The sequence below is a fragment of the Lontra canadensis genome, unplaced genomic scaffold (genome assembly GCF_010015895.1).
Source record: "Lontra canadensis isolate GAN:19392208 unplaced genomic scaffold, GSC_riverotter_1.0 scaffold76, whole genome shotgun sequence".
NCBI classification, from domain to species: domain Eukaryota; kingdom Metazoa; phylum Chordata; class Mammalia; order Carnivora; family Mustelidae; genus Lontra; species Lontra canadensis.
Window position 1 is genome coordinate 5,434,210 of NW_022631070.1, and position 25,550 is coordinate 5,459,759.

At 58.3% G+C, this 25,550-nt stretch overlaps 1 protein-coding gene across 4 annotated transcripts in view; it reads right to left on the reverse strand.

Annotated features, from left to right (window-relative positions):
- Positions 1-501: 501 nt before the first annotated feature.
- Positions 502-25,550, reverse strand: part of PFKFB3 (6-phosphofructo-2-kinase/fructose-2,6-biphosphatase 3) — a 70,622-nt gene continuing 45,573 nt past the window's right edge. Inside the window, exons 1-17 of one of the 4 annotated variants that reach the window (XM_032881641.1) lie at positions 23,550-23,983; positions 16,966-17,091; positions 15,953-16,049; positions 15,526-15,592; positions 14,877-14,951; positions 14,474-14,530; positions 12,259-12,383; positions 11,183-11,390; positions 10,763-10,909; positions 10,509-10,613; positions 9,102-9,231; positions 8,379-8,441; positions 8,188-8,252; positions 6,192-6,365; positions 4,802-4,824; positions 2,326-2,378; positions 502-890 (exon numbers count right to left, since the gene is read on the reverse strand). In XM_032881641.1, coding sequence (XP_032737532.1) covers positions 2,336-2,378; positions 4,802-4,824; positions 6,192-6,365; positions 8,188-8,252; positions 8,379-8,441; positions 9,102-9,231; positions 10,509-10,613; positions 10,763-10,909; positions 11,183-11,390; positions 12,259-12,383; positions 14,474-14,530; positions 14,877-14,951; positions 15,526-15,592; positions 15,953-16,049; positions 16,966-17,091; positions 23,550-23,625 — 1,581 coding nt within the window. In that variant the 5' untranslated portion in view covers positions 23,626-23,983 and the 3' untranslated portion in view covers positions 502-890; positions 2,326-2,335. Of the gene's footprint in view, positions 891-2,325; positions 2,379-4,801; positions 4,825-6,191; positions 6,366-8,187; positions 8,253-8,378; positions 8,442-9,101; positions 9,232-10,508; positions 10,614-10,762; positions 10,910-11,182; positions 11,391-12,258; positions 12,384-14,473; positions 14,531-14,876; positions 14,952-15,525; positions 15,593-15,952; positions 16,050-16,965; positions 17,092-23,549; positions 23,984-25,550 lie in introns of those variants that run through there. The other 3 variants (XM_032881644.1, XM_032881643.1, XM_032881642.1) reach the window with 3 other exon arrangements.

The following is a 25,550-nucleotide window of genomic DNA, read 5'->3' on the forward strand; positions in this document are numbered from 1 at the left end:
GCAACTTTCCTGTCCGCCTCCTGCCAGCTAAAAAAGTGCCAAAGCAAGCAGCTCCCGGAGAGCCGTCTCGCCCGTGCCTCAGTTCCAGGCAGGAGAGCAGAGATGGCAGAGCGGCCTGGGCAGGGGAGGCCCCGGGGCTCTTCCGGCGCCATAGTTCCTTTTGCTGAAGCAGCCAGACTGTCCTTGAGCATCTCCAGAAGCAGAATGTGGACCCAGGAAGGAAGGTGTGGCCCGTGGCGGGGTGACAGCCCAACCGACACACGCGTCTGCCTCAGAGCCTTCTCCGTCCACCTCCGGCCCAGCCCGGGCGCGGGCCTGAATCCTTCCTTCGCAAGGCAGCAAGTGTCCGGGCCACGACGCACAGAAGAGCCTTGTGAAAGTTCTCACCAGCCCTATCCTCTTCAGCAACTGGGATCTAGGCCCCCCTTTTAATTTTAGGATTCTGGGCCAAGCGTCTTCTCCCCACGCTGGGAACATACCAGGTCAGGATCACAGAAACTAAACAAAACAGCATGAAGGCCGACGTCCCCTCCTCGGGGCCTTCTCCCAGTTCCTCTTCCGTGGCTCATCGTCCTTTCCGAGCCACACGGAGGGTCCGTGGGACCAGGGATGGCGTGGGATGAGGGCAGCCACGGCGTAGATCCCACGCACGCACACGGGAGAGGCCTCCTGGGGTCTCGGCTGCCCCGCCACGGTCGGGGGCACGGTTCTCTCCGAGCAGCAGGCCCCTCTTCCACACCACCCACCCCACTCCAGAAGTCCTTGGGATCGCCGGCCGCGGGCAGATGGGAAAAGCACTAAGTAAGCTGCAGGAATGGAACTGGGATGGAACCGCCGGGTCGGCCTCAGTGTGTCCTCGCGTCGATGCCGCTCTGGGCGCCTTTCATGTTCTGTTTCCAGGAGAAGAGAGGGCGAGGAAGAGGGATCATTACTTCTTGTCCACGAGGCTTCTAAAGCCAAAGACTAAAGCCATGCAGGTGAGATGACCCCCTCCGTCACACAAAGAGCACAACCCAGAAGAGCACTGTCGCCAGACACGTGGAAGAAAGCCCAGGTGGGCTCTAGGACCAGTGGAAGTCATGCCCAGCGTCGCCCTGAGAAGGGCCCTGGCGAGGGCCCCTGGGGCAGAGGCCTGACATCTGCCTCTAGGAGGCGGGGAAGAACAGGCAGCCCTCGTGGGTGGAAGCTCCAGGCAACCGCCAGCGCCAGCGCCAGGAGCCCTCCAGCTCACTTAGAGCCATGAAACTGCCCCCCTGCCCCACCTGCCCCCTACCCCCAGGGAAGTCCAGCTGCTCTGCAGCCGGGCAGGAGATGGGCCAGGAGCCCTCCAGAGAGGCAGGAGGGCTCTTCCCCCAAGGAGATCGTGCACTCCGGCCCTTGGATGCCAGATTCTATCTAGGAGCATGGGCTCGGCAGCCAGAACATGGGGGCCACTGGCCGGTGGGATGGCACGGGGAGGACGCACACAAGGAAGCCAGGCAGTGCCACCAAGCTCTCTTCCTGTTCTAACAAAAGCAATCCTTGCTGGAAGTGCCACCCCTATAAAGCCAACCAGGATCAAATCCCCTTAAAAAGCATTTTCAGTCAGCGGGGGCCAGATGGCAGCCACCACTGCATGGTGGCGGGCTCTTGCCCAACCTTCACCCGCCCCGCCAAGAAAGGAAACACGGGTTTTTCAAAGTGTTCTCTCCCATCCTTGTCTCCGCTGAGACCTTCTGCGGGGGGCGGGGTGAAGGGGAGAGTGGAACCCGGGCACACAGGGGTGCAGGGACCCTGGCAGCCCCCTCTGCCCCAGGCTCCCGTGCAGAACCAAGGGCCCACAGTGGGGACGCCTGGAGAAGACCACCTCTTGTCGTGGGTTCACAAGGCGGTGTCTGTTGGGTGGGTATCTCCCCGGGAGGACCTCTAAGCCTTGCAACCTGCCACTGATGGCATGGGAGCTCCAGGAGCTGCCCAGGCCCCCACAGCAGCTGGCTCCCCCCCAGCTCTCGGACCTCTCACGCCCACGGCTCCGAGCGCCCGCGAATGATGACAGATGCAACAATGACACTGGGGCGTGCAGGCACGGGGCACGTCACATCACTCACACATGGTGCCCTGGCTCAGGCCATATGGAGGGAAATGAGAGGGAGAGAGAGAGAGAGAGGGAGGACCTTGAGACAATGGTGCTGCTTTGAAACAACACGAGTTCTCCGGCATGGGGTGCATGAGTCACAGACTTGACAATGGCCAGTCCTCACACAGACTGATGCCCCGACAGGCTGAGATGCCATGACCCAGGGAGAGGTGGAGGGGACAGAGAGGGACATGCACCGAGCCATTTACCTTGCCAAGGTTAGTAAGGAGAAAACTTTGAGAAAATGTGACAAACAGTTCGTCTTTCAAGCATAGTGGGGGGAAGGGAAGAACATGTTGGGAAAGAACAAAACAAACATCTTTAGTAGCATCTCCTTTGTCACGTGTGCACTTGCAATTTAAAAATCACGGATGCATGAGGTCCTGCGGCCGGAGCACTCGCACCGCCCCAGGGGGAGGACGGCAGGTGCAGCATCTGACCAGGCTGGAGGGCCTGTTTCACCAGGAAACTACGGTGGCCAGTGTCCTCGGGCCACCACCCGGAAGCTCCCAGGGGTTCTCCCCACTGCCCCGTCTCTCGGTGCTCCTGCTGCTCATGAGAAGAAACCCCCTGGCCTGTGCAGAAGGAGCGGGGGCGGGGGGGCATCCAAATGCAGAAGGAGCACAAACGCAGTGCCTCGGGCATCCCAGCGGAGCCCGGGGCACTGTCTCTGCCGTGGTAATGGCTGGTGTCCAGTCGGGCACGGACTGTGCACCGCCGGCCACTCTGCTGATCACTGCATCTATATTCTCATGACCAAAACACCACGTACCATTCCTGCATCCACGTTACAGACAAGGAAGTAGAAGTGCTAGAACTGCCCAGAATTCCAAAGATGGAGGGTGGTAAAACCAAGACCCAAACCAGGCTCGGTTGGACTTGAGCACTGGGAAGTGGGTACCTGCGACCTTGGACGTGGGCTCACACTCCCAGGTAGGGCCGGACACTGGGACCCCAGAGTGGAATGCAGGTGGACGGGTGCAGAGGACATGCTTTTGCTGAACTGGAGGGATTCCAGCCGAAGGCACTATGAGCCACAAACACGGGCAAGTTTCACCTTAGGAGGAAGGGGGATGTGTCCGAGGGGCACCCTGCAGCCTGAAGGTTTCTTCCCTGGTCACACCAGGCCACGGCTCAAAAGGAGCAAGACATGCACGGGATGCAGAAGTAGAAGGCTCCAGATCCGAAGGCCAGTTTCACCAGAACACCTGCTCTAGAAGCCCTCGGTTACAGTGCCTGGCTGCCGGGAGGTAGCAGAACAGGACAGATGGTCTTTAAGACCGAATTCCCCCCAGTAAGGAAACACCCTAGCTGCAGAGGGCAGCTGCATGGGAGAGCCTTCTAAACTAAAAAGGACATCCAAGCAGCTCTGAGCAGTGCCCCAGGGGCCTCAAACGTCAGGTGCCCAGGCCAGGGGTAGGTGAACAGGACCTGATTGTCCCCAGAAGCCAGCAGAGAGAAGGCGGTCAGCCTTCGGGAGAGGGAGAGGACCCATTCATGTCCTGGCTCTGCTACCGACCAGCTGGACAGCCTCAGGCAAGTGAGTTACCCTCGTTCATCTGGTAAAAAGGGATAAAACTACCCCATGGACCTCCTGGAGTTATTTTAAGGCCCAAAGACATGGAACACAGGCAAGCAAGTCCGTTTTCCATGAGCCATAAAGGATCGCAAAACCGATTTCGCCGCCATTGGGGCGACCTAATCTAAGCACGATGTTAAACACCTATTTTCCAAGAACGAGCCACACTTCCAAGCTTGCAGGCCGAGCTCCTCAAGCCAGTTCCATTCCTGCACCCATGACTCAGGTGACCCAACCAGCAAAAGGGAGGATGGGCAGGTAGTGGGACCTGAAGGGCTGGGGAAGGGGACAGATCATGGTGCCTGTTAATGGAACTCCAAGACAGAAGGCCTTGGCTCCTTCTGTGGTGGGGACCACCGCAGCAGTGGAGACTCTGAATTCTCTAGCAGCTGCTCTGCTCCAGTGGACACCTAGCTGGTTCCAGAAGAACTCCGGCGAAGGACAGGGGAAACCAATGGGTCTGATTCGAGCGGTGCACCCACTTCCGGTCATGACCCTTGAGACTAAGCAGATGCTGGTACAGGACAACCAGATCCACGGAAGTGGTTCCCAAACCGACCTCCAGAGTGCCAGGGTCCTGGGGCGCCCAGGGGAGCAGGTCTCTGCTCGGACAGAAGGGAGAGCCTACGGGGTTGCAGACCCACCACAGTGCCCCCCACCAGAGTCTGTCCTCTGTTTTGCAGACAAGGCTCTGTGTTACTTTTCCTTTCAACATGAAAGGCCTCTCCTAGGGCAGGTAAAAGACTTAAAAGTCGACGCATCAGGCATAAGACCTAGCCTGGTGCCAAAATCAGAAAAAAGCAGATTTAGGTCAAGCCGGGACCACTGCAAGCACCAGCAGTAACCGGGAGCCCGAGGGACATACAGGAAGCCGGCTGTGGCAAGTGGCGGCAGCAGGACGCCCTGGAGAGAGCTGGGCCGGGCTGCTTCTTGCCTCTTTTTCTAAAAATTCATGAATCCCCCTCCGCCTCCCCCAAGGCCATCTTTCTCTGTCAGAGAGGACAAACAGTGTCATCGTCCTGCACATTTTATCAGGCAGGAGGCCAAACTGGCAAGCAAGGAGAAAGAGGTGCGAGTAGCAAAATCATCCAGAGAAAAATACTTACAAACAGGCCTTCCCTAGCAAAGGCTGCAGAGAGAAAAAGTGGAGAGAGAGAGAGAAGTCAGTAGAGGGACAGCGTAGAGGCCCCGAGTCATCTGAAACCAGGACATTCTCTGCTGGGATGAAGCCCTGTGGACCCTCCCGTCGGGCCCCACCTGATAGCTGCCAGACTCTAAGGATTTTGAACCTCGAAGGACTGTCCTGTCAAAGTAAGGGAAGTCCTCTGTGACCCTGCAGCACAGCCCCAGGTGCCACCCAACGCCAGCCTGGGCCAGTCCCCCCAAGTACGTGTGGCAGCGGCCTCTTAACTTCCAACTGTGACCCCATAATTCACACCAAAACTAAACGTCACCCAGAAACCACTTCAGTTCTCAGTTTTCATAAAAAGACCAGGTAACATCTTACAAGCCGGGGCAGAGATGGACACCAGCGTGCGAGACGATCAGGACGGAGGACCCCGTCTGAACCGCCTTCTGTAGTAGGTGCTCTTTCCCCATTCCACAGATGGGAAAACTGAGGCCTGAAGAGGCTCGGTGGCCTGCCTGAGGCGGCCCGGCACTCCCCACCCCACTGCACAACGCCAAGGGCAGACACCACGAGATTTAAATGAGCCTCAGCCTGCGACTTCTTTGTGAAGAGCCCAGACATGGTGGGAGGAGGGCGGCGATCTCGAGGTGGCCCTCAAATCCACGCCTGGGGACTGCTAGGTCTCACAGACTGGCAGAGTCCTGGCTGCCACAGAGAAAAGACTGCTCTTCTGAAAATAAATCCTAATGCCCAAGGGCCACCATCTGTCAGCTTTTCCTCTTCACAGCAAACCCAACAAGTGAAAGCTAGCTGGGTTTTTGCTTTCTGGTACTCCGTGACACCCGTGTTGTGTGAGAAGGTGGCCCTCCCCGGGCCACCCTGCGCACGTGGCCGCCCGGGCTCTACCCCGGCTCTGGAGGAGAACATGCTTCTGTACAACAGGGCCTGAGAGGGAGCATGTAAGGAAGCTCCTCGACTATCGGCCTGGGACTGAAAAGGCATCCTCGGGCCATGTGTGGCCCGTGACCCAGAGCTGAAGGGACACTCCTGAACTAGGCCTTCGTCTTCCATTTTGTTTGAGAAAAAAGTATTCAGGAATGTGTGTGGGACACAGACACTTGGCCATTTCTTCTACTCTGCCCAGCTCTGCCCCGTGAAGAACGGCTCCTCAGAAAGGAGGCACGTGTGTGCAGCCGTGGCCGGCGAGGAAGGACCCCAGGGTGCCACGAACCTTGTGGGTGGGGTGTGTCCATGTGCTGTCCCCCTCCCCAACCCACACACGCAGGCCTGGTCTGAGGCCGCCACTGCCCACGGGGGCTCTCCTCCCGCCCCACACTGGCTGTGAGAAAGGAAAGGAGTCAACGCACTTGTCCGGGCAGCTGGGAGGGCACCTCCGGGGGCAGGCAGTTGGGCAGGGCAGCGGAGGTCGAAGCCACATGCTCCTCAAAGCTGTTGATGCGAGGCTTTTTGGTGGGCTCAGGGCTGGCTAGTGGGGTGACACTATTGCGTCTCATGAGCGGGTTAGGTCCCTTCTTTGCGTCCTAAGCGAGACAAAGACAAAAGAGAGAAGGCGACAGTTACAAGGAGTGGGGAGGTAAATAAGCCAAAAACCAGAAAACCAAAAAACCAACCAAACAAACAAAAACCCCCAAAACCGAACAAAACACGTTTCTCTGCTTCTGGATTTTACAGATTCGAAACGGACCATGGTCACTAGCCCTGGGACCACAGGGTCGCGATTTGGTCCTGTGACTCCCAGATAGCGAGAACGAGGGAGGGTGCTTGTTCTGAGGGCGCGTGCTGAGCCCCTCCCGGCCAAAACATTCCAAGATGTCCACTCGGACCAATGCGACATTTGCAAGGCAGGTGAGGGCCGGACAGCTCTGCAGACAGTCATTCAGGCGCGGCAGGTAATGAGACTGGAGCAAAGAACCTTGCTGCCAGCCTTCAAGAGAGCCGAGAAAGGGAAGCGGAGGCCTGAGTGCGAGGCTCGGGTCCCCACGGAGGGGACAAAGGAGGGGGTGGGGGGGAGGGGACAAAGGAGGGGGGAGGGGGGAGGGGTCAGCTCCCCCCGCTGACCACGAGCTGAGGTTACACAGCAGACGGGGTGGTCTCCTGCTCCCCATTACTACACCCTGGCTGAGGACAAGAAATGCAAGCTTCAACCCCCACCAGGAGACCAAAGAAGCAGAAAATCAGAGGTGGGCAGAAACGGCAGAGCCAGAGCCAAATGCCAGCCTTCGGATCAAGTGACAATGCAACGGGAAGGAGGACTTTTGTCCCAAGGCCCCGAGACTCTGCAGCCTGCAGAGGGGCCTGAGTGGAGGCCTGTGTCCCTCCCGACACGGCCCCGTTCCACACAATGAGGGGTTCGGGAAGCACCAGAGCCCAGCTGCAGCCCAGCCCCGCCAGCTGAGTCAGGCTGGGAGGCTGCTTCTCACCCCACTGCCCAGGTTCAGAAGTGGGGGCCGTCACAGGGCCGTGGCTGGCCGTCCATCCTCCTTCCCCTTCAGGCCACCAGCCAGGCAATGGCTGCTGGAAGGTGGGATTTTTCATGCCAAAATCTTCTGGCCGAGCTCCCTGGGAACAGGGAGGTGGGTGTCCTGCACAGACAGGAACATCACACTCCATGGAAGAGAAAGGGTCACCTGGCGAAGTGTCATGGTTTGACAGTCAGTGGAAAGCAAATCCAATGTTCCTTCCCAACCACGCCCGGGCGGCGGTCTGCTCTGACCGTGGGGGGCCCCAACCTGGCTGCTTCCCTGAGAAATCAGATGCCACCAGGCCTGGGGTCTCCTGATGAAACCTTCTACCCACTGTCCCTAGAATCCCTACTTCCCAAACCACAGCGCCTGTCCAACCCCACCCCCTTGCCACGACTTTCATCTTCTTGCTCATTCTGCAGCAAGATGACTGAGCAATTTGCTAATCCTGTTTGCACCAGTCACTCTAGGACACAGAAGGTGTCTCAGCCACCCCAAAGGAAAAGACACTGGCTGGGCTACAATTACACTCACAAGAGGGAACTGTGTCTTCCGCCTTAATACCCACTTCCTGGGTCACGTCGAAAGTGGGGGCAGAAAGCGTGGAAAGTAAGAAAAAGAAGCAGGCAAGAAGCCACATATAAAGACAGAGCGGGAACACACACACGGCTGAAAAGGAAAGGCAGGGGAGGACGTCACAAAGACCGGCCGATTCCAAACAAACCACTCCAGCAAGAACCTGGGGCTAAAGGGGACACAGGTGCATGGCTACAGGCCACGCCATGTGGGGGCCTCCCTAGGGATCGCAGCCGCTAGCCCTGTCACACCACAGAGACCCCCCAGGACGGAGGATGACCGCGGGACAGTGGGGTGCACTCACCTCTGACCTCTCCCGGTGTGTGCTCACCGACTCCACGTTCAGGTAGATGGACTCCACACGGCAGCCTGAGGGGGGTGGGCACAGGGGTTGGCTTCCAGGGCAAGAGGCCAAGACACTTCCAGCCCTGGAGCAACCAGGAGCCACCATCCCAGGGGAGCTGGGTGCGGCACGGGTCACGTAACTACACTCACCGTAAGCGACAGGTGTCAGTTTGAGGACGGTGTGAAGGGGGCACTTCAGATAAGGCATCTCTTCTGAAAAGAAGCGTAAGGGCCCCACGATGAGAGATGAGCCTTGAGGACAGACACTCGCCGGTCCCCAGGGACAGCTTCTGCCATGGCATCAGCACCCGCGGGGTCCCCGCCAAGCACAAGCGTCTCCACCCCACACAAGGCCCCCTCCTGCTCCAGGCAGGCACCTAGCCCAAAGAACGTGATCAAAACCAACCCCAAACCCACTCTCACACAATGCATTAGAATTTTCAAAAAAAAAGTCATTCCCCAGTTTAAGTGCATGGGGATTCGGTGACGCTTGGGTAGACACAGGCTTAAATTTTAAGTCTCACGAATTTTCTGGGCACTTTGTTCTTTAGAGGTGGACCCAACCCCTGGCCCAAAGCCCCCGGGATGTGAGCAGCTATCCTGGGAGGCTGTTTCACAAAGCCCTTGGGCCCATCAGACTGTGCATAGAACCGGGTTCTGAAGGATCTCCCGAGGGCTGGCCAGGAAGCCCTGCGCCGCGTTGTTTCCCCTCACACTCAGCAGCACAGCAGACGACCGTGTGGTCTGGGTGGGGAAGGTCTGGGTCTGCAGCACCCCACACTCCAAGGCCAGTTTCCCTCTTCCCTTCTGGGGAGCCCGACAGGCTCCTAATCCCAGCCCCCACCAAGAGGAAGCCTAGAAGGTCGGTGGCACCTGCACTCTTATCCAGGAAGTAGGCCAAGAGGCAACGCAGGACGGCCTGATGGCAGATGACCAGCACGTTCTCCTGGCGTTCCAGCTCCATGATCACCGGCTCCAGGCGCTGGACCAGGTCCTGGTAGGACTGCAAGACAGAGGGACAAGGACATTGAATTGGAGCAGAGGCACATGCGGGAAGGGTAGGAGCTCGGCCACCTGAGTCACACCTCTTCTGTGGTCAGAAACCAGAGGACATGGAATCAACTGAGCACCGGTCGCCAGCCAGTGGTGCTTCCACTGTGCCTCCCTTCTGGGCACCGGGGGACCCACTGGCTTCTCAGGAAAGGGGATCGTCCCCCTGTTGGACATTCTGAGAGAAATGTAAACCATCCTCTCTCCTGGCTGCTTCCCGATCCTCCACAGGGGGGCGGAGGGAATGACATCCTGACATGTGCTTACAACGTGTGGAGACGCCAAAGACCACGTGTTGTACGACCCCATTTCTATGAACTGTGCAGAACAGACATCTCCCCGGAGACAGAGTAGATCCGTGGTTGCCGGGGCCTAGGGGCAAGGAGTCACAGGCTGCGGGTTCTTGTGAAATGATAGAATGTTCTAGAATTAGTGATAATGGTTCCACAGTATTGGGAATATACTAAAAGCCACTGAATCATCTACTTTAAAATGGCAAAGTTTACGTTATGGGACCTTCTCAATAAAAAGAAATTGAAAAACAAACGATTGGCCTGTGGCTTTTAAAAAAGACCACCAAGGCTCTCACTCACGCCACTCCCTCCATGGCCCACTCTCTTTCTCTTACTAATCAGGTTCCAGAAACGGGGCCAGGGCCACAGAGGAGGTCAGCACCCTGAGCACGCGGGAACAGAGACATGACAAAGACTGAGACAGCCTGCAGACAGCAAGGACCCACTAGGTGTCACCCAGCAGCCTGAAGCAGAGCCTGAGGGCACATTCCAGAGGATCCGTCCAAGAGGCTCCGTCCAGCGCTCACACGGCCAGACAGGGCCACACGTGGCATCAATTCAATGAGTGCACGTGACCTGAGATGACACGTCCACCATCTCATCTGTACCCAAGGGGGGGTCCCTTGTGCGGAGCGAATGATCGCCCAACTGTTGTCCTCTCCTGCTCCATGAGGGTCTCATCAGAGAAACACCTCTGGCCGTTGCTCCCGGGAGAACAAAGTGCGCTGCTCCCGGAGCTGTGTGCAAGGTTCTCCGGAGGATGACAATCGGCGGGGACAGCGCCAGGAACACACATGGAAGGGGCACGGCGGAGGCCGGACGCAGGAGCCCTTCCGCCCCACCTCCCAGAGCTCGCAGCTGCTGCGCCTGGTCACTGGGGGGCGGCCGCCCGGGCCCCCGCACCCGCTGTGGGCCAGTGGGGAGCAGGCGCACGTACCTCCCCCGTGGGGTAGCGGTAGTAGTACTTGTCCTGTTCCCGCAGGGCGTACTCCTCGGGGTAGGTGTCCTTGATCTCCTCGTATGTCATCTCCTCACAGACGCCCTGAGGGGACACGCAGAGGTCACGGCGAGGGTCCCCCGCCCCGCACAGCAGCACGTGCGCGTCTGCCAGGGCTCTGACTCCAGGTGGCCCGACAGGAGGAGACCGCCCCACCCCCCCACCCCACGGCCGAGGTCGGGTCGGGCGCTCACAGCGTCGATCTCGTTGAGCGCCTTCCACTGCTCGTAGGGCAGGCGCAGCGCCTCGGCCGTCTGGATGGTGCTCTTCAGCTGGCTGGTCCACACCCTGAGGTCCTTCAGGTTCTGCTCCTCCACGAACTTGCTGAGGGCGTTCGCGAACTGAGAGGGCGCAGGACAGGGGGACCCGGGCTGGACTCAGGCTCCTGCCCTGCCCCCCACCGGACGCGTCCCACTCCACAACGGGGACATCTCTCTGCTGCCATCAGAACAGCGGGGACGAGCCCGGGAGCCACCGAGGAGCAGCCCCCCGCCCACCCCCGCAGCCGCACCCTCCCCGAGGACCCCGGAGGCCCCGCCCCGCCCCAGAGGTGCGCATGCGCATGCGACACCCACCGGGTCCCTCCGCAGCGCGCCCTGCCCCCGCTGCCCTACCTTCCTGCCCCTGCTGGACAGGCCCGAGTCCCCTCCGATCTTCCCCTGGAGGTTGTGCTCGCTCTCGCCGTGCCGACACAGGTAGATGGCGCGGGGCTGCACGTGGATGTTCATCAGGTAGTACACGATGCGGCTCTGGATGTGGTCCTGGACCCTGTTCACCAGGAACCGCCGGCCCACGTCGATCACCTTGATCAGGGACAGGTCCCTGCAGGGGAAGGCACGGCAATGACCCGCGGTCCCCGGACGGCGCAGCCCCACCCCGCAGGCCCCGGCCGGAAGCCGGTGGCGGAGACTCAGCCCCGGAGAACCCCCACGTCCGGCTGTGAGCTCGGTGAGGGCCCACGCGGCGTCTGCTGTCTCGGACACAGAACCGGCCCGCACGCGTGGTCGCGAGGCCCCTGCCTCCCAGAAGAGGGGGCCAGCCAAGCGACAGAACAGAATAGAAAGGACACAGCAAAGGGACAGAAGCAAGACTGGGCTCAGCATCCACCTTCCACACCCGGACACAGTGAGCGCCTGAAACACTGACTCCGGACATGCAATCGAAAGTTTCTATATTACTTTCAAAAATATTTCATTTATTTATTAGAGAGAGATGGAATGAGCAGGGGGCAGGGGGCAGAAAGAGAAGGGGAAGCAGACTCCCTGCTGAGCAGGGAACCCGCTGCGGGACTCGATCCTACAACCCTGCGATCATGACCTGAGCTGAGTTAAGCAAACGTTTAACTGACTGAGCCACCCAGGCACCCAAGGATTTTTTTCTAAAGAGGTTTTAAAAGAGCTGATGAAAGGGCGCCTGGGTAGCTCAGTTGGTTGAGCAACTGCCTTCGGCTCAGGTCATGATCCTGGAGTACCAGGATCGAGTCCCACATCAGGCCCTCTGCTCAGCAGGAAGTCGGCTTCTCCCTCTGCCCCTCACCCCTCTCATGCTCTCTCTCTCAAATAAATAAAATCTTAAAAATAAATAAATAAATAAAAGAGCTGATGAAAGTATCCAGGAGCAAGCACTTTGTGGGGACGGCAAGAAAACACTAAAGCAGGGGACTCAGAAACGGTCACATCTTAGGAATTACCTATCACATTTGTCGGGGTCGAGGGGCTGATAGCTGGCTTCATAGCAACTGATTCGCTTCATGAAATCGTCCATAGCTTCCGCTGAGTTGCAATCTTTGTAATCCGGGCTGGAGATTTTAACCTCCTGTAACACCACAAAGAGGCAGCTGATGAATCATGCTGTGAAGGCTTTCTGCTTAGACGAAGCAGGATTTGAGGCTTGCAAACCGGGAAAGTACAGAGCAGCTCAGAATAATGATGACCGTACACGGCATTTAAGAGGAAAAAAAGAAATACACCAGGGGTTGAGTCAGAGCCTGATGATTACACTGGGAAGCACCCAGGGGAGACAGAGGATCGCTCTCCGGAAGGATGGAGACAGGAAACCCACAAGGATTCTAATGAACACATCTGAATGGGCCACGCTTCCGGATCGACCCAGTAGCCAGGTCACCACCAGACTGCCAACCCTCAATTCGAGTTCGGGATAAGCATCTGAGACGTTCCCCACACCAACAGCAGGCTGCTACTTAGCAGCCTTCCTGCCACCACCCATGTGGGGCACCACAGGCTTGTAACTGGTCCCCAGTTAGGCTTCTCCACCTGGACCACACACCCCGTCCTTTCGAAGGCTTGCTCTCCTGGGAAGGAAGTGAAGCAAAAATGACCCTCAGACCCACCATCTCCGATAAGTGACAGGGCTGAGCAACGGGACAGATTGGAGGCAAACTCAGAATTTGTTAACGCAGGTGTTCTTTTCCCCTACAACGTCTAGCACTGCCACGAGAGAGGCTGGCACTCTTCAAAAACCCAAGTTAAGTGGGGGACTAGTGCTTCACGGTGCAGAGTCTCAGTCTGGGAAGATGAAACATTCTGCCCATCGGGGGCTGGTGGGGAGGGGAGGCGGGGTGACCGCAGCGAGGGAGGTGTGAGCATGCTGAATGCCCACACGCTGGCACACTTACACGGGTCAGACGGCCAGTTTGGTCTTCTGGATATTTTACCACAGTGAAAAACGATCTAAGTTCCCAGATCCCTTTCCCCCTAGCACGGCCACCACAAAGAGTGCCATGGAAGGGCCTAAGCCCTGCTCCGGGGCTGAAGCAGAGCCCCGGGTTTCTGAAATGGGGCAAATGACCAGGTGTCTCAGTGGAGCACGAGGTAAGCGGCGAGCTCACCGCGGAGCACGTGGGGACACTCGCTGTGGAAAATTTAGTTGTGTACCTGCCCGGGGCCTCGCTACCAAGCAGAATGGCAGAACCAAACCCAAGAAACACAGCAAAACCCTTTGTTCGGATCACAGCAACTTCTGTCCTACGTCCCCGTAATTTTGCGCCTCCTCCTTTGGACACACTGAACTAATCCCGACAGACTGTCCACAGTCTGAAGAGCCCTTCCTGAAACATAAACTCATTTCCTAGAAACGCTCGTAAGTATTCCCACCGCCTTGGAGAAGCGTTCCAGTGCCAGAAGCCAGAGACTCTCCAGCCACTCTGCGTACAGCCAACCGGAGCGTCCCCCTGGACGAGCATCAGCACTGCTTCTCATTAGAAACACGCCGGATTCTCCCGTGTTTAAGCTGGAGAGAAAACGGTCTCCTTGGGAAGGCGACCTGTGGTAAAGTCCTCGTGGTAACTGTTTCCATTTAGGATGTATTGCTCTCAAGCGGCAGAATTTAAGAATTGATCAAATTAAGCCGACAATTACCCTCAGCTGATCTGGGCAAACCTCCCCCTCGGCACCGGGAGAGAAGGGAATGTCACAGATACAGAAGCGGGAAGACTTCTACTGCCTCCATTCTTCCCACAGCTGGTGGCTCTGCCTTTGAAGTGGGCCGCGTCCTACGGAGTTTTACTTGGTCATTAACAGCTAAAGAGTCCAGCCCACTGCCTCCTTCCCCATCTGGAGGGGTAAGCTGCCCTTTGCCCCTGTCCCCCCCAAGGCTGCCAAGCTACTGCCACTCACGAAACTGTGCCCAGTCCCCTGCTTCATCTCTTATGTCCCACAAAGACTGCTTTCTGGCAACTGTCTGCAAGGAGCCCAGATAAAGCCAGTCCGGTTAAGAGAACACGCTTCTAAGTTAAATACCACTTCCTGCCTCCCTGGACCCCACCTCTTACACAAAACCAACAAGCTGCGAGAGCCCTCCGCTCTCAGCATCTGGTTATTGCTCTGGGCCCTGGTCCCCACTTTTCTCTCACTGCTGCCCTAGACTGGGGTCCTACGCGCTCTTACCATGATGTTGGAGGCTACAACCATAGGGTCGTCGCACACAGACTCGATGAAGAACACCTGGAAGGAAGCAAAGCGAAAAGTTAGGAAACAACAAATGTGATTAACACGAAGGGCGGACTTTGGTGTCACTCTGATGTCACCACATCCGAGGAGGAAGGACCCCATTTATAAACACCCAAACACATAAAATGAACCACTTGCTCAATCCCGAGTCCGCCACACTCCCCGTTTCCCACAGTAACTCCTCAGAGCCCCACCAGTGAGACCCAACCTGCAGGCAGCAGAGCAAGGGCAGTGGGAGGTAAAGAACCAGGGGCCCCGGACACAGGAATCAGCCCGTCCCCGAGGTGCGTGTTCTCCCTGCTCCTACATACTCCAGAGCAAGACAAGGAGTCTGGCTCACCTTGAAATCATTTTCTTTGGCAAAATGAAGGATCATGTGTCTCCTCTCTCTGGTAGTATTGGTGGCATCGAAAACCTGATGGGGAGAAACAAGGGCAGTGAAGAGAAGAGCCCAGGTGTCAGATGAATAGTATTTACCAAAGCACAAGTAGGTCGGGCCTGTCACCTCTAGGTGTGAGCCAAAACTGGTTCCAGGACAGACCACGCCCCGTGCTCCTGCCCCCACCCCCGCCTGGCCTTCTAGAGGTGCCCCCGGCCCTCGGGGACAGATAGGAGGGTGGGAAGGGGACCTAAAGCAAACGAACACCAGCATCACACAGGGGAGGGTGCCCACGGAAGGGACACCCGCTGCCATGGCGGGAGCGACCCAGGCCCAGCCTGCCTGGGCGGGTAGGGTCCGCACGGAGGGGTGAGCAGAGCACACCAACCAGCCCCGCCCGAGTCTGCACCCAGTTCACTACCTTCCTGGGTCCCTGTGCCGCTCCAGCCACACGCTTCCCCAAACTCTCAGGATGGGGGCCCCTGTCCCTGTTGGAGGGGTCCCTGCAGTGGCTCTGGGCACTGCTCTGCCCTGTGTCTACACCTCCCTCCCTCCAGGGCACCATCCGGCTACTGCGCAGGAGACAGAGCTGGCGATTCCCCAGACTCACCGCAATCTGGCCCCCCTCCTTGGTCAGGTAACTTTTGACGTCCCTCAAGGCGGCGAGCGCGCACTGCCTGCAGCACAGAGAGAGAGAGCGCCCGCCTCAGACCAGCCCGGCCCGCGGGGAGGCCCAAGCGGCCCCCCATCATCGTAAGCAACAGAGCGACCGGCCACTCTGTCGCTGAGCTGCCAGCCCCGGCCCCACAGCCCTGCTCTCAGGGCCACATGGCCGCTGACCTCTGTCTGCCGCCCGCTGAACCGGACCCCCGGGAGCAGAGGAAGCCGGAGGCTCACAGAGGCCGAGGCCCATGCTAATTGGCTGGTGGAGGTGGGCCTGGACCTCCTCCCCCGCCCTCGTCCCCCCTCTCTTGCTGAGCTGCCCTCGGGGAGCAGCGCAGACCCACGTCCCGGCCCCTGCAGCCACTGGGCCTTACTTGCGCACTTTCATGGCTTCCTCGTTGTCGGGACGGAAGAAGCTGTAGGAGCTGTACTGCTTCACGGCCTCCCGGCGGTACTCGCCAACGTTGAACACTGCAGAGGCAGACACAAGGACCCTCCGCTGAGCCCCAGGGACGAGGGAGCCACATACACAATCAGGAGCTCTCTCGAAAACAGGAAACCACGCCAACACACCAATGCCAACCTGAGCACGATGGCACTAGGACAGGGACACCGGAAAGCAGACCCCGACTGGCAGGACCGAGAGTCGGGAAGGCAGCCCAGACCCAGTGCTGCTCAGGGTGGCCCGCTTTCCCAGAGCTGGTTTTCCACTGCCCTGGGGCGGTCCAGCTTCGTGAAGCCGTGCAAAGGGGTGACAGGGCAAGGATTTCTGCACCCGGTCCCCAGCAGAGCATGGGGTCTCACGCTGCTTGCAGGGTCCAGGTCGGCCATTCTCCTGCTGACCCAGCAGCCCATGCCCGGCAGAAGCACAGAGCACTGGCGGGCACTCACTGAAGACACATGGCACTGGGCACCGTGGGGGACAGCAGATGCCAGAATGAGTTCAGCTGACCCCATGACCCTTGCCGTGTTGTTGGAAAGACCAGTCATAAAAAGGTAACCAACAGCATAGAGCACAAGGCATAGAGCCCATGACAGTCAACGGAAGGCTGTCACAACAAAGTGCTATTGGAACTTGAGAGGCACAGATCCCCACAGACTCTGTGGCCAGAGAAGGCTTCCTGAAGGAGGGGAGAGCTGAGCTGGGCGGCTGGCAGGGCAGTGGGGGACGACAGAGCAGCAGGGGGAAAACATCCCAACACAAAGTCAGGGAATGGAGACAGCGTGGTGAGTGACACAGCCAGGAAGGGACTCTCACAACCACAGGGGACAGGCCAGCCCCACAGCGGCCCTGCAAGGTCCCAGCAGCCACTTTTTCCCGGTGTCAGGGGTCGGTGAGCAAGACGGCAGAAATCAATGGGACCATGGCCCGGGCCTGTGGCCTCACCTTTCGTGGGCACGCCGATCCAGTTGAGGTAGCGAGTCAGCTTCTTCGAGATGTAGGTCTTCCCACGGGCTGGGAGGCCCACCATGACGATCACGGTGGGGGAGTTGGTCAGCTTCGGCCCACAGGCTGTGGGGGAGCAAAGAAGGGGGTTAGCCACAGAGCAGTGCACACAGATGAACAAAATCCCTGGCCCACAGCGAACTGGCAAATTCTGCAGAAATTGTGATTTCATTCCCACCTCAAAACCCCGGGTGTTTGACAGTCTAGTGGGGCTGAGACCGTCCCCTGTTGACCAGAGGACCCTCCCCCCCCTACCCAGTTACATGTCTCCATCTTGCTTTCAGGTCATGGGTGGCAAGGGCTGTCCCAACCCCAGATACAGCCCGATCCCTGAGGGCCCTAAACCCATCCAGGAACCCCGTTATGAACCCCACAGGAGAAAGCACTTTGTGGGGGTGCATAAGGAAGGGACCCCCCCCCCACCAACACCAATGAGGGTGAGGTTAACAGTAGTGGAGGTGTTTCAATACAAGATAAAACACCAGGGAGAGAGGTTTCCCCTGAGTTTTAAGAAAGGAACCCAAAGAACCCTGTTCTGGACATTTAAGGTATAGTATTTCCTTGGCTGGTGTCTTCCCTTGAGACTCTAAGGGGACTCCAGCATCCTGATGACAAGAGTGCCAGCGGCCGCCCGCTGGGAGCATGAGACCGGCCACCTGCCCTCTCCCACCCAGCCCCGCAATCCTGCCTGGGCTTGCCGGCTGCCACAGTCAGGCTAGCTCTCCCGGTCAGCTACGTGCCATTGCTTCCCGGACACTGGCCACGTGGATGCAGGCAAAGCTACTGAGACTAAACCAAAGATGTAGGCAGAAGTCAGGTTGAGACAGGGGCCTTGTCTCTTTCTAAGCAGGCAAGTGCCAGATGGCAAAGGAAGGAGAGCCACCAGGCCACCGAGAGGCACAGGCTTGAAGGAGGGCACACCCCCCCCAAACTGGACGCCCCAGCACGGTCCCATGCTCAGCCTGTGACCAAACTGAGATCACAAGTGCCAACACCCACCATGTCATTCTAGGAGCTGCTCCCTGGACCCGTGGGCTGTGGGCAAGGAGGAAGGAAACAAAGCATGGAGGGGGCTGCTGCTTTCATGTGTTAGACCATCGGCGACCTTCTCCATGCAGAGTGAGGAGGAAGAAAGGCCATCAGAAGCCAGGAGACATTCAGGAGCCACAAAAACCCTTGACTGGGATTCCCCAGCTCCCAGGGGCTGGAGACAAACAAGTTTGTAGAAAACAGGCCAGGATGAGCACACAAATGGAGCAAAGTAGCGCCAGTGGGCTTTCTTGAGTCCAAGGAGCAAGAAGAGAAAGGTGATGGCCTTCCTGAAAACCAGGAGGGACACAAGACAGACCCTGCTGTTTGCGCTGTGGCAGTTGCAGGTGACTCACGAGGGAAGTCTGCTTGCTCACTTAAGCCCGAAAACAACATTCAATCTACTAATCCTTCGCCCAAGCCCACTCTGGCTCTCCTCTCTCGTATCTGATTTCTCCACCATGCCACTGCTCCCAAGAGTATCCGGACAGGCGGGGACCAGCGGACACACACTCTCTCCCTCCCTTCCTCTGTCCACCACCCCAGCTGTGCACGTGCATGGGATACTTGTGATGGACTCATGCCAAGTAAGTGGAGACAGAGGCTGACCGATTTATCAAATGGGGGATTAGTTCTACTATCAAGTCATCCTAGGCACAAATCCCTGGCAGTCGATCCTTTGGGAGGAAAAAAACCACATGGACATGGCAGAGGAAAGATCTTAAGCCAAGGATTCAAGTTGAATCTCAAACCCAAATAAGTCATCACTCTCTTATTCGACAAAGCAGAAGCCATTCCCCATTCCTTTGGCTTCTCGTACAAGATTCAGCAAAACTGCGAGAGGGGCCGCAGCCATCCCTCCCTCCTGGCACTCCCGGGTCTCAGAGCAAAGAAACCTTTTGACTAAACCTGTGAGTCTTACTCTCCTTCACCCCTCCCGCTCTTTTTTTAAACCCACAGGTGATCTCAAATGCCTTCATGCTATCATCACCTGCCCCTGCCTCAGTTCCCCCCCAGGCCCTCTGTTTCTTCTTCTCTGCAGACCTTTATTAACCCACGGAAGAAGAGTGCCTCCTCCTACCTCTCCTACCACACTCTCTGACGCTCTGCTCTCTCCTCCTCTCCCTCAACAGCATTAACACCGAGTTTTCCCAAAAGTTCCTATGTGTTTCATTTCATCTTATACACATGTGTAACATTGTAACTTCTTTTCGACCACCCCCCCCCCGCCAAAGATTTTATACTCGCATGTATTCGGATGTCCACATACGCATGTTTAAGGGGATACACATATGTTCCCTACGTCGAAGGGTGAAAGACGGCTGGGTTCAGAGACTATAAACCCCTTGACTGTGGTTTATGCAGGGAGGGGGATGGAGCTTAGGCTAAAAGCGTCATCCAGGGTTAACGCTGACACTTGAGCAAGAGCTCACAGAAAGTCCCCAAGTTCTGGGAGCTCACCCTCAACTCCTGTCACCGCATTCACTCATTCACCCAACGGACACACGTGCTGGGTGCCCCGCAAGCGCCAAGCATTATGTGGCCACCGTCCCTGCATGGGCGAGCACCTGGTCCGGGTTGGGGAAGAGACGGAGTACGAGCACATAAATGCAGAGTCATTTCGGAGAGAGGAGCACCGGCGCTGGGGCTGGGCATGGCCGGGGGGTGAGTCTGGACTGGGCAGCCGGAGTCCACATCCCTGAGGAGCACCTGCGCTGAGCGCTGACTGTCCACGGCCAGTCACACCGCTGTCCCGGCCCATCATGCACGCTGACCAGTAGATACAGCAAAGCAAATGACAACCAGGAGGCCAGCTGCTGAGGGCAGTGAGCGAGCGCCAGCCTATAGGGTGACCTGCGGGGTCAGTCCTAAAAATGGTCAGCTAGGTGGGCTGGGAGAAACCCCCTGACCCTGCAGAGAGGCTGCATCCGAGGGCTCCGGTTCTGGCCCTGCTCCCCAGATTAAGTGACTCACCTCTCGGAGAGCGTGTAATGCACGGACACCAGCAGGCACTCAACAGCTGTCCTCACCCACCACACCGACACCCACAACCCATGCTCAGAAAAGAAACCATTGAAGACACTTCGCTGTTGCTCCCCTACCTCCTTCCACCCAAAGGCACTCGACCAAAGTGCCAACCGCCAGAGACGCCAAGTCACTGGTGCTCTTTTCTGCAAGCAGGTAATCGGGCTTTGGTTCAAAGTTCCAGGAAAACGAATGGAAGGGGTCTCTCAGAAGGAAGGCAAGCTGTGGGTGCGGATGGGGTCAAATCCCAGGCGGTCCCGCTGGGAGTCCCCCCGCCCTGTGTCTACAGGAAGGTTTGTAGGAGCAAAGCGAACACTGTTCACAAACACCTGCTGTGAGCCCGCCATCTCAGAAGGGCTCGCTGGGAGGGTTTCAAGCACTTGGCCCTGGGGTAAGAGAAGGCAGGCCCAGAAAGCTCTTCTGTCCCACCGCTGGATACCGAAGCATCCATTACTTTGCACGCACACTGTAACTCGTACCTAACTAACCCTCAGCCACCGAACGGCCATCCTAATCTGACACAGCCTCTGCCAGCGATGGGGAGGCACTGGGCATTTTAGTGAATCATCGGACAATTTTGGGAGGCAAGCTGTAGAGTGGCTGAGAGGACAGAGCACGGAGTCAAATAAATAGTGTTTGAGGCAGGGCCCCAGCCCTGCCTCGGACCTTGGCCAAGCTCCTAGGGCTCTCCGTGTCTTAGTCTCCTTGCCCATGAAATGGAGGGATGCCTCATAAAGGTTCTTGGGAGGAGGACAAGGTGAACTACAAGGTCCTAAACGCACTGCTCGCCCTTGCCTGCCTGTCGTTTACTTCCTTGTCAGTTGCTTCCTGGTCAGTAAGTCCTGGCACGGCTTGCAATGGAAGGAAACTGCAGGCTTGGTCAGAAGGATTTATCACCACATGGGTGTAGCAACAAGACACCCAACTGATGTGCTTTAGACACTGAAACATCGTCAAACGAACCCATCTGGAACTTTCTGTTGTCGTCTGACTGTTCTCTGTACACGAACAGCAATGTTCACCATGCCATCTTTCTACTGAGGAGTTTGCCTCAGAACCTCAATTACACACCCCTCAGAAAGATGGTAACAGGTTTAGAAGAAAACCCACCCAAGTTTCCAAATACCATTAAAAAAGGGGAGGAAGGTGATGGGGGAGGGAAAGGAACCAGGAAAGATGCTCCAAAAGGAAATACCCTCTTTTCCCCATTCTGCTGAGAGACAAATGTGATTTTTATCAACCCAGAAAGACACCACGATGATACGATATGAAATAAGGTCATATAAAAAATACCCAGGCTGCAGAGATTTTATAAGGAAGAATGTGTCTGAGACTACACCCCAGAACCACACACAGGGATTCCAGGAGTGGGCGGGGACAAGAGACTTAATCCACCAGCTTTAGCCCCCACACCCCTCTCCCCACCCCAGGCACACACCAGGCTCTAATGGTTCTCACAGGGATTTTAGGCAAAATCTCTCATCTGCGTGTGAGACGTGCAGACTGATAACGTCTAATGGATGTGTCTCCGGACGCCGGAGGAAGCAAGCATAGCTGCACACTTGTCTCCCCAGTTCTCACAACGGAGAGAACGCCAGCCAATCTCAGAACTTCACACCTCACCCCAAACCTCGGGGGACGGCTAAATGCGTTCACATGTGTACACGCTTACCTGCAAACACGTGTGTACATACAGAGAACCCACCTCTATTTGTATGGCCAATTACAGTTTACAAAGGGCTCCAGAAATACTGGTTTTATTCAAACGTCCAAAAGGGTGGGGTTGTTTCTGCGTCTCGCCATGGCCATATCTCCCTCCCAATTTAGGGCACTGTATTCCCCACTATCGATCGGGGAATCCTATGGTCAGCCCCAGTGTAGAAAGCTAGTTAAGAGTTTATCTGAAAGGGCTGGGTGCCAGAAACAGACCTGCAAAGCCCCTGCCCTTGGCTACCTTGCAAAAAAAACCAGTTCTTAAGGCTTCTGTGGCCCAGGTCCGGCTGAGGGGATAAGCTGGTGGAGAAGCAGCCCCCCGTGTTGGGAGCACCATGCCAGGTCCCCATCACCAGGATGACCTAGAAGCACCCCAGAGCCAGCTCTCCCCACCTCCTGTCTGGGGCAGGGAGGGGGTGTTGGTGATTCAGACCTGGGCAAAGCCTGAGGTGGCAAGATGTCCCCATGGCCTCAGTGACCATCCCCAGGGAAACGTGGCAGCAGGAGAGGCCACCAGGCGGCCTGGCACTCAGGAGCCGTCACTGCCTAGAAGCACTTTGAGGATTTGCCCACAGGATCCCATGTTTCCCTTTCAGGAAACCTGCCCTGTCTGAAGCGGAACACCCAGCACCGGACTGACCCTATGCACCCTCCACAGCAGGTGTTGCCTTCAAATCCCTGGGACCGCCCTTCTAATAGGTGCCTGTCTCCGCAGCTTAGGGACAGAGCCCACGGTAAAAGGCAAACCTTTCCAAAGCATGTGCCACGATGACAGGGCAGGAAGAGGAACTGCCAGCAAATTCCAAGCACAGCACGGTGGACTGTGTGCATGTGTGAGTGTGTGTGCGTGTGTGTGCGCTCACGCACGCGCGCAAAATGCAGCCGAATGTGCGGTCTCTGATCCAGGGACCCTCCCCAAACCCAGGAGCACAGGCTTGGTTCCCGGCAGTTCTCTTCTCGCCCCCAGAGCAGGAACTGGACGGGGAAGCCGGGAGAGGGAGGGAGGGAAAGGAGAAAGAAAATACACTGAAGAAAAAAGAGAGAGCGAGGAGATAAGGAGGGAGAGAGGGAGCAGACAGAAATAGAGAAGTGGGGAGTAAAGATACGCAGAAGAGAGAAACAGGACATGGGAATGTAGAGAAAGAACAGAACGCTGCAAAGCGGGAGAGAGAGGCGACGAGGAAGGAGGGAGAAAGGCGGAGTGCAGGGGAGGTAGCCAAGGCAGAGAAAGGGTGGGGAAAGACCTGCCGAATCCTTCGGCAGGAGTCGGCCGGGCTGGGGGACCGCCCGGGGGGCGTCCCTGGCCAAGCGTCCCCGCAGCAAAGGCTTCCCGCCCGGTTCTGCGCGCCGAGCCCCGCGCTCCGGAGCCGAGGCCGGGGCGCGCTCGGAGTTTCCGAGCCCCCCCCCCCCCCCCCCGCGCTCCCGGCGCGAGCCGAGCAGAGCACGGCTGGGCGGCGGGCACGGCCACAGCGCCCCCGACGCCGGCCGGGGGAGGCGCAGCGCCCGCGCCCCACCCGCACCGTCCCCGCCCCACGGCCGCAGCGACGGGACCCGCCCGCCCGCGGGGAGGAGCGGGAAGCGCCCGGCCCCAGCCCGCGGGGACGGCCGAGGAGGGCGGCGCCGGGCCCGGCACTAGCGCGCCGGAGGAGCGCAGTCGGCACTACAGCGCCCCGCCAGCGCCCGCCACACAATGGCCGGGCTCTCCACGCGGCGCGCCGCTCCCCTGCAGCCCGGCCCCCGCGCGAATCTGCACTCACATCTGGGCAGCGAGGGGCGGTGGTCGACGGGGATCCAGATCTTCTGCACTCGGCTCTGAGTCAGCTCCAAGGGCATCTTCACAGCCTAGACTCGGCGGCCCTCCGCCCCCCGCGAACAGTTCAGACTTGGGGAGAGCAGCCTGTCGACCCCCGAAACAAAGGGGAAGGGGGGGTGCGTGCGCCGGAGCGCGGCGCGGGAGCTCTCCCGTGCGCTTTTTGGAAACGTGCTTTGTGCTAAATCACGAACGCCCGCCCGGGGCGTGGGGCTCCACGGGCGCGGCGACAGGGCAGGGGATTAGGGCTGTGCCTGCAGCTGCCGCCCGGCCGGGCGCGTCTACTCGGGAAGCCACCGGGATGCTCGGAGCGCCGTGACAGCCGCGGTCCCCGGGTGCCGGCTCGAGCCGAGGCCCTCCCCTCCGGCTCGCCGCCTCTCCAGCTCTGCTAAGCTGCGGCGCGCTGCGCCCGGGCTTTTAAGAGTCGCGACCGGCAGCTACGCGCACGTCAGCCTCGGGGCGGGGACGCATTCTTCGGGATCCAGCCCTCTTTCACGTGGGGCTGGGCCGGCCCGGAGCCGGCCTGCTGCCGCCCCCTGCAGCTCAGCCGCAGCAGCGCGCCTTGCTGCTGCCATCCCGGTGAGGACGCCCTCAACTCAGCTCTGGCCGAAAAGCCCCACACGCTGAGCTTCGTCCTCCGTCCCCTGAAGATGACTGGCCCAGCTTCCCAGAATAATGACCTCAGCGGCGCTAGGAAACAAGAAGCGGAGCAGTCCAGTGTGGTGCGTGGACCCCCGCGGCCAAATCACCTTGGATGCTGGTTAAGATGCATCCTGCTGACTCAGCCTCTCTGGGAGTGAGACCCCCCAAAACTCCACATTCTTAACACGCGATCCACGTTAGGCATCCTCAAGTTGAAGAGCCGGGCTTAGAGCTACAGGTTGGACAGAGGTCGGGGGATTCGGGGAGGGGGGTCTCTGCTACCTTAGAGAGGAAGCCAGAACGGGGATGACGAGAGCTCCTGTGTGACATAGGTCTCTGGGTCATCCCTTGCCAAAGCTGCTCCCTGAAAATACCTGTGAGTCTCACCCACCACGACTCGTGCCACCCGCGGGGAGGGGGCTTCCCTGGTCCTTCTTACTCCCCGCACCCACTTTCCTGAGTCCTTTGGAAACCTTGAGTTGTGCGGAACATTGCTCCCCCAACACCTAGCCCTGAGAGCTGGAACCTGGTCTTCTCCCTGCCTCCCCCGCCCGCTGCTGAGAAACCCAAGGGGCTGGGCACCAAAGGGAACAGGAAAGCCCCGGAGGCCGGACTGAAATGGATGGAGTCCTATTGGTCTTTGTGATCACCATTGACAATATTTTCAATATACCCTAATCTCTCTGAGTAGATGAGGAGGGAAAACTAGAGCCTCTTCTGACCTGACTGTAAGCCCCCGGAAAACTACTGGGAGGTGGCACCTTAATTGGGCAGATCCCTAAAATTCATGACATTTATCCAGCACAGCTCACATCTCTTCCTCGCCATTTTTGGGGGGCGGGGGTGTATGTGTTTCCTTCCTCCACGGTCCTCGGAGTCCTGCATCAGCTGGGGACACAGGACAAGTGCCCACCCTGTGAAGATCCGGGTGGCTTTTAGCGGGGACTGCCGCCCACATGGTGGTCTTCCATGCATGTGGCTTCTGCACCCCGCGCGTCAGCACAGAAGCGGGGCCCTGCCTTGCAGAGGTGCATACCTCCCCCTGAGATTGTGCTGTGATTGGAAGGAAGAAGGCGGCGCTCCCTGAAATCCACACGCCGCAGACTGCGCAGAGCCTGCCACACGTCTCTCACGTCCCGCATGGCTCGGCCGACCGCGCCCGCCTGGCGGCCGGCGCAGCTGCTCCCGCCCCGCCCCTCCTGGGCCTCCCTCCCGGGTCCTCCCTCCCTTTCCTGCACCCCAGCCCGCCCAGGGGCCGGGAGTGCCTAGCGTCGCCCACCGGGCGGGTGTCCCGGACCCCCACTCC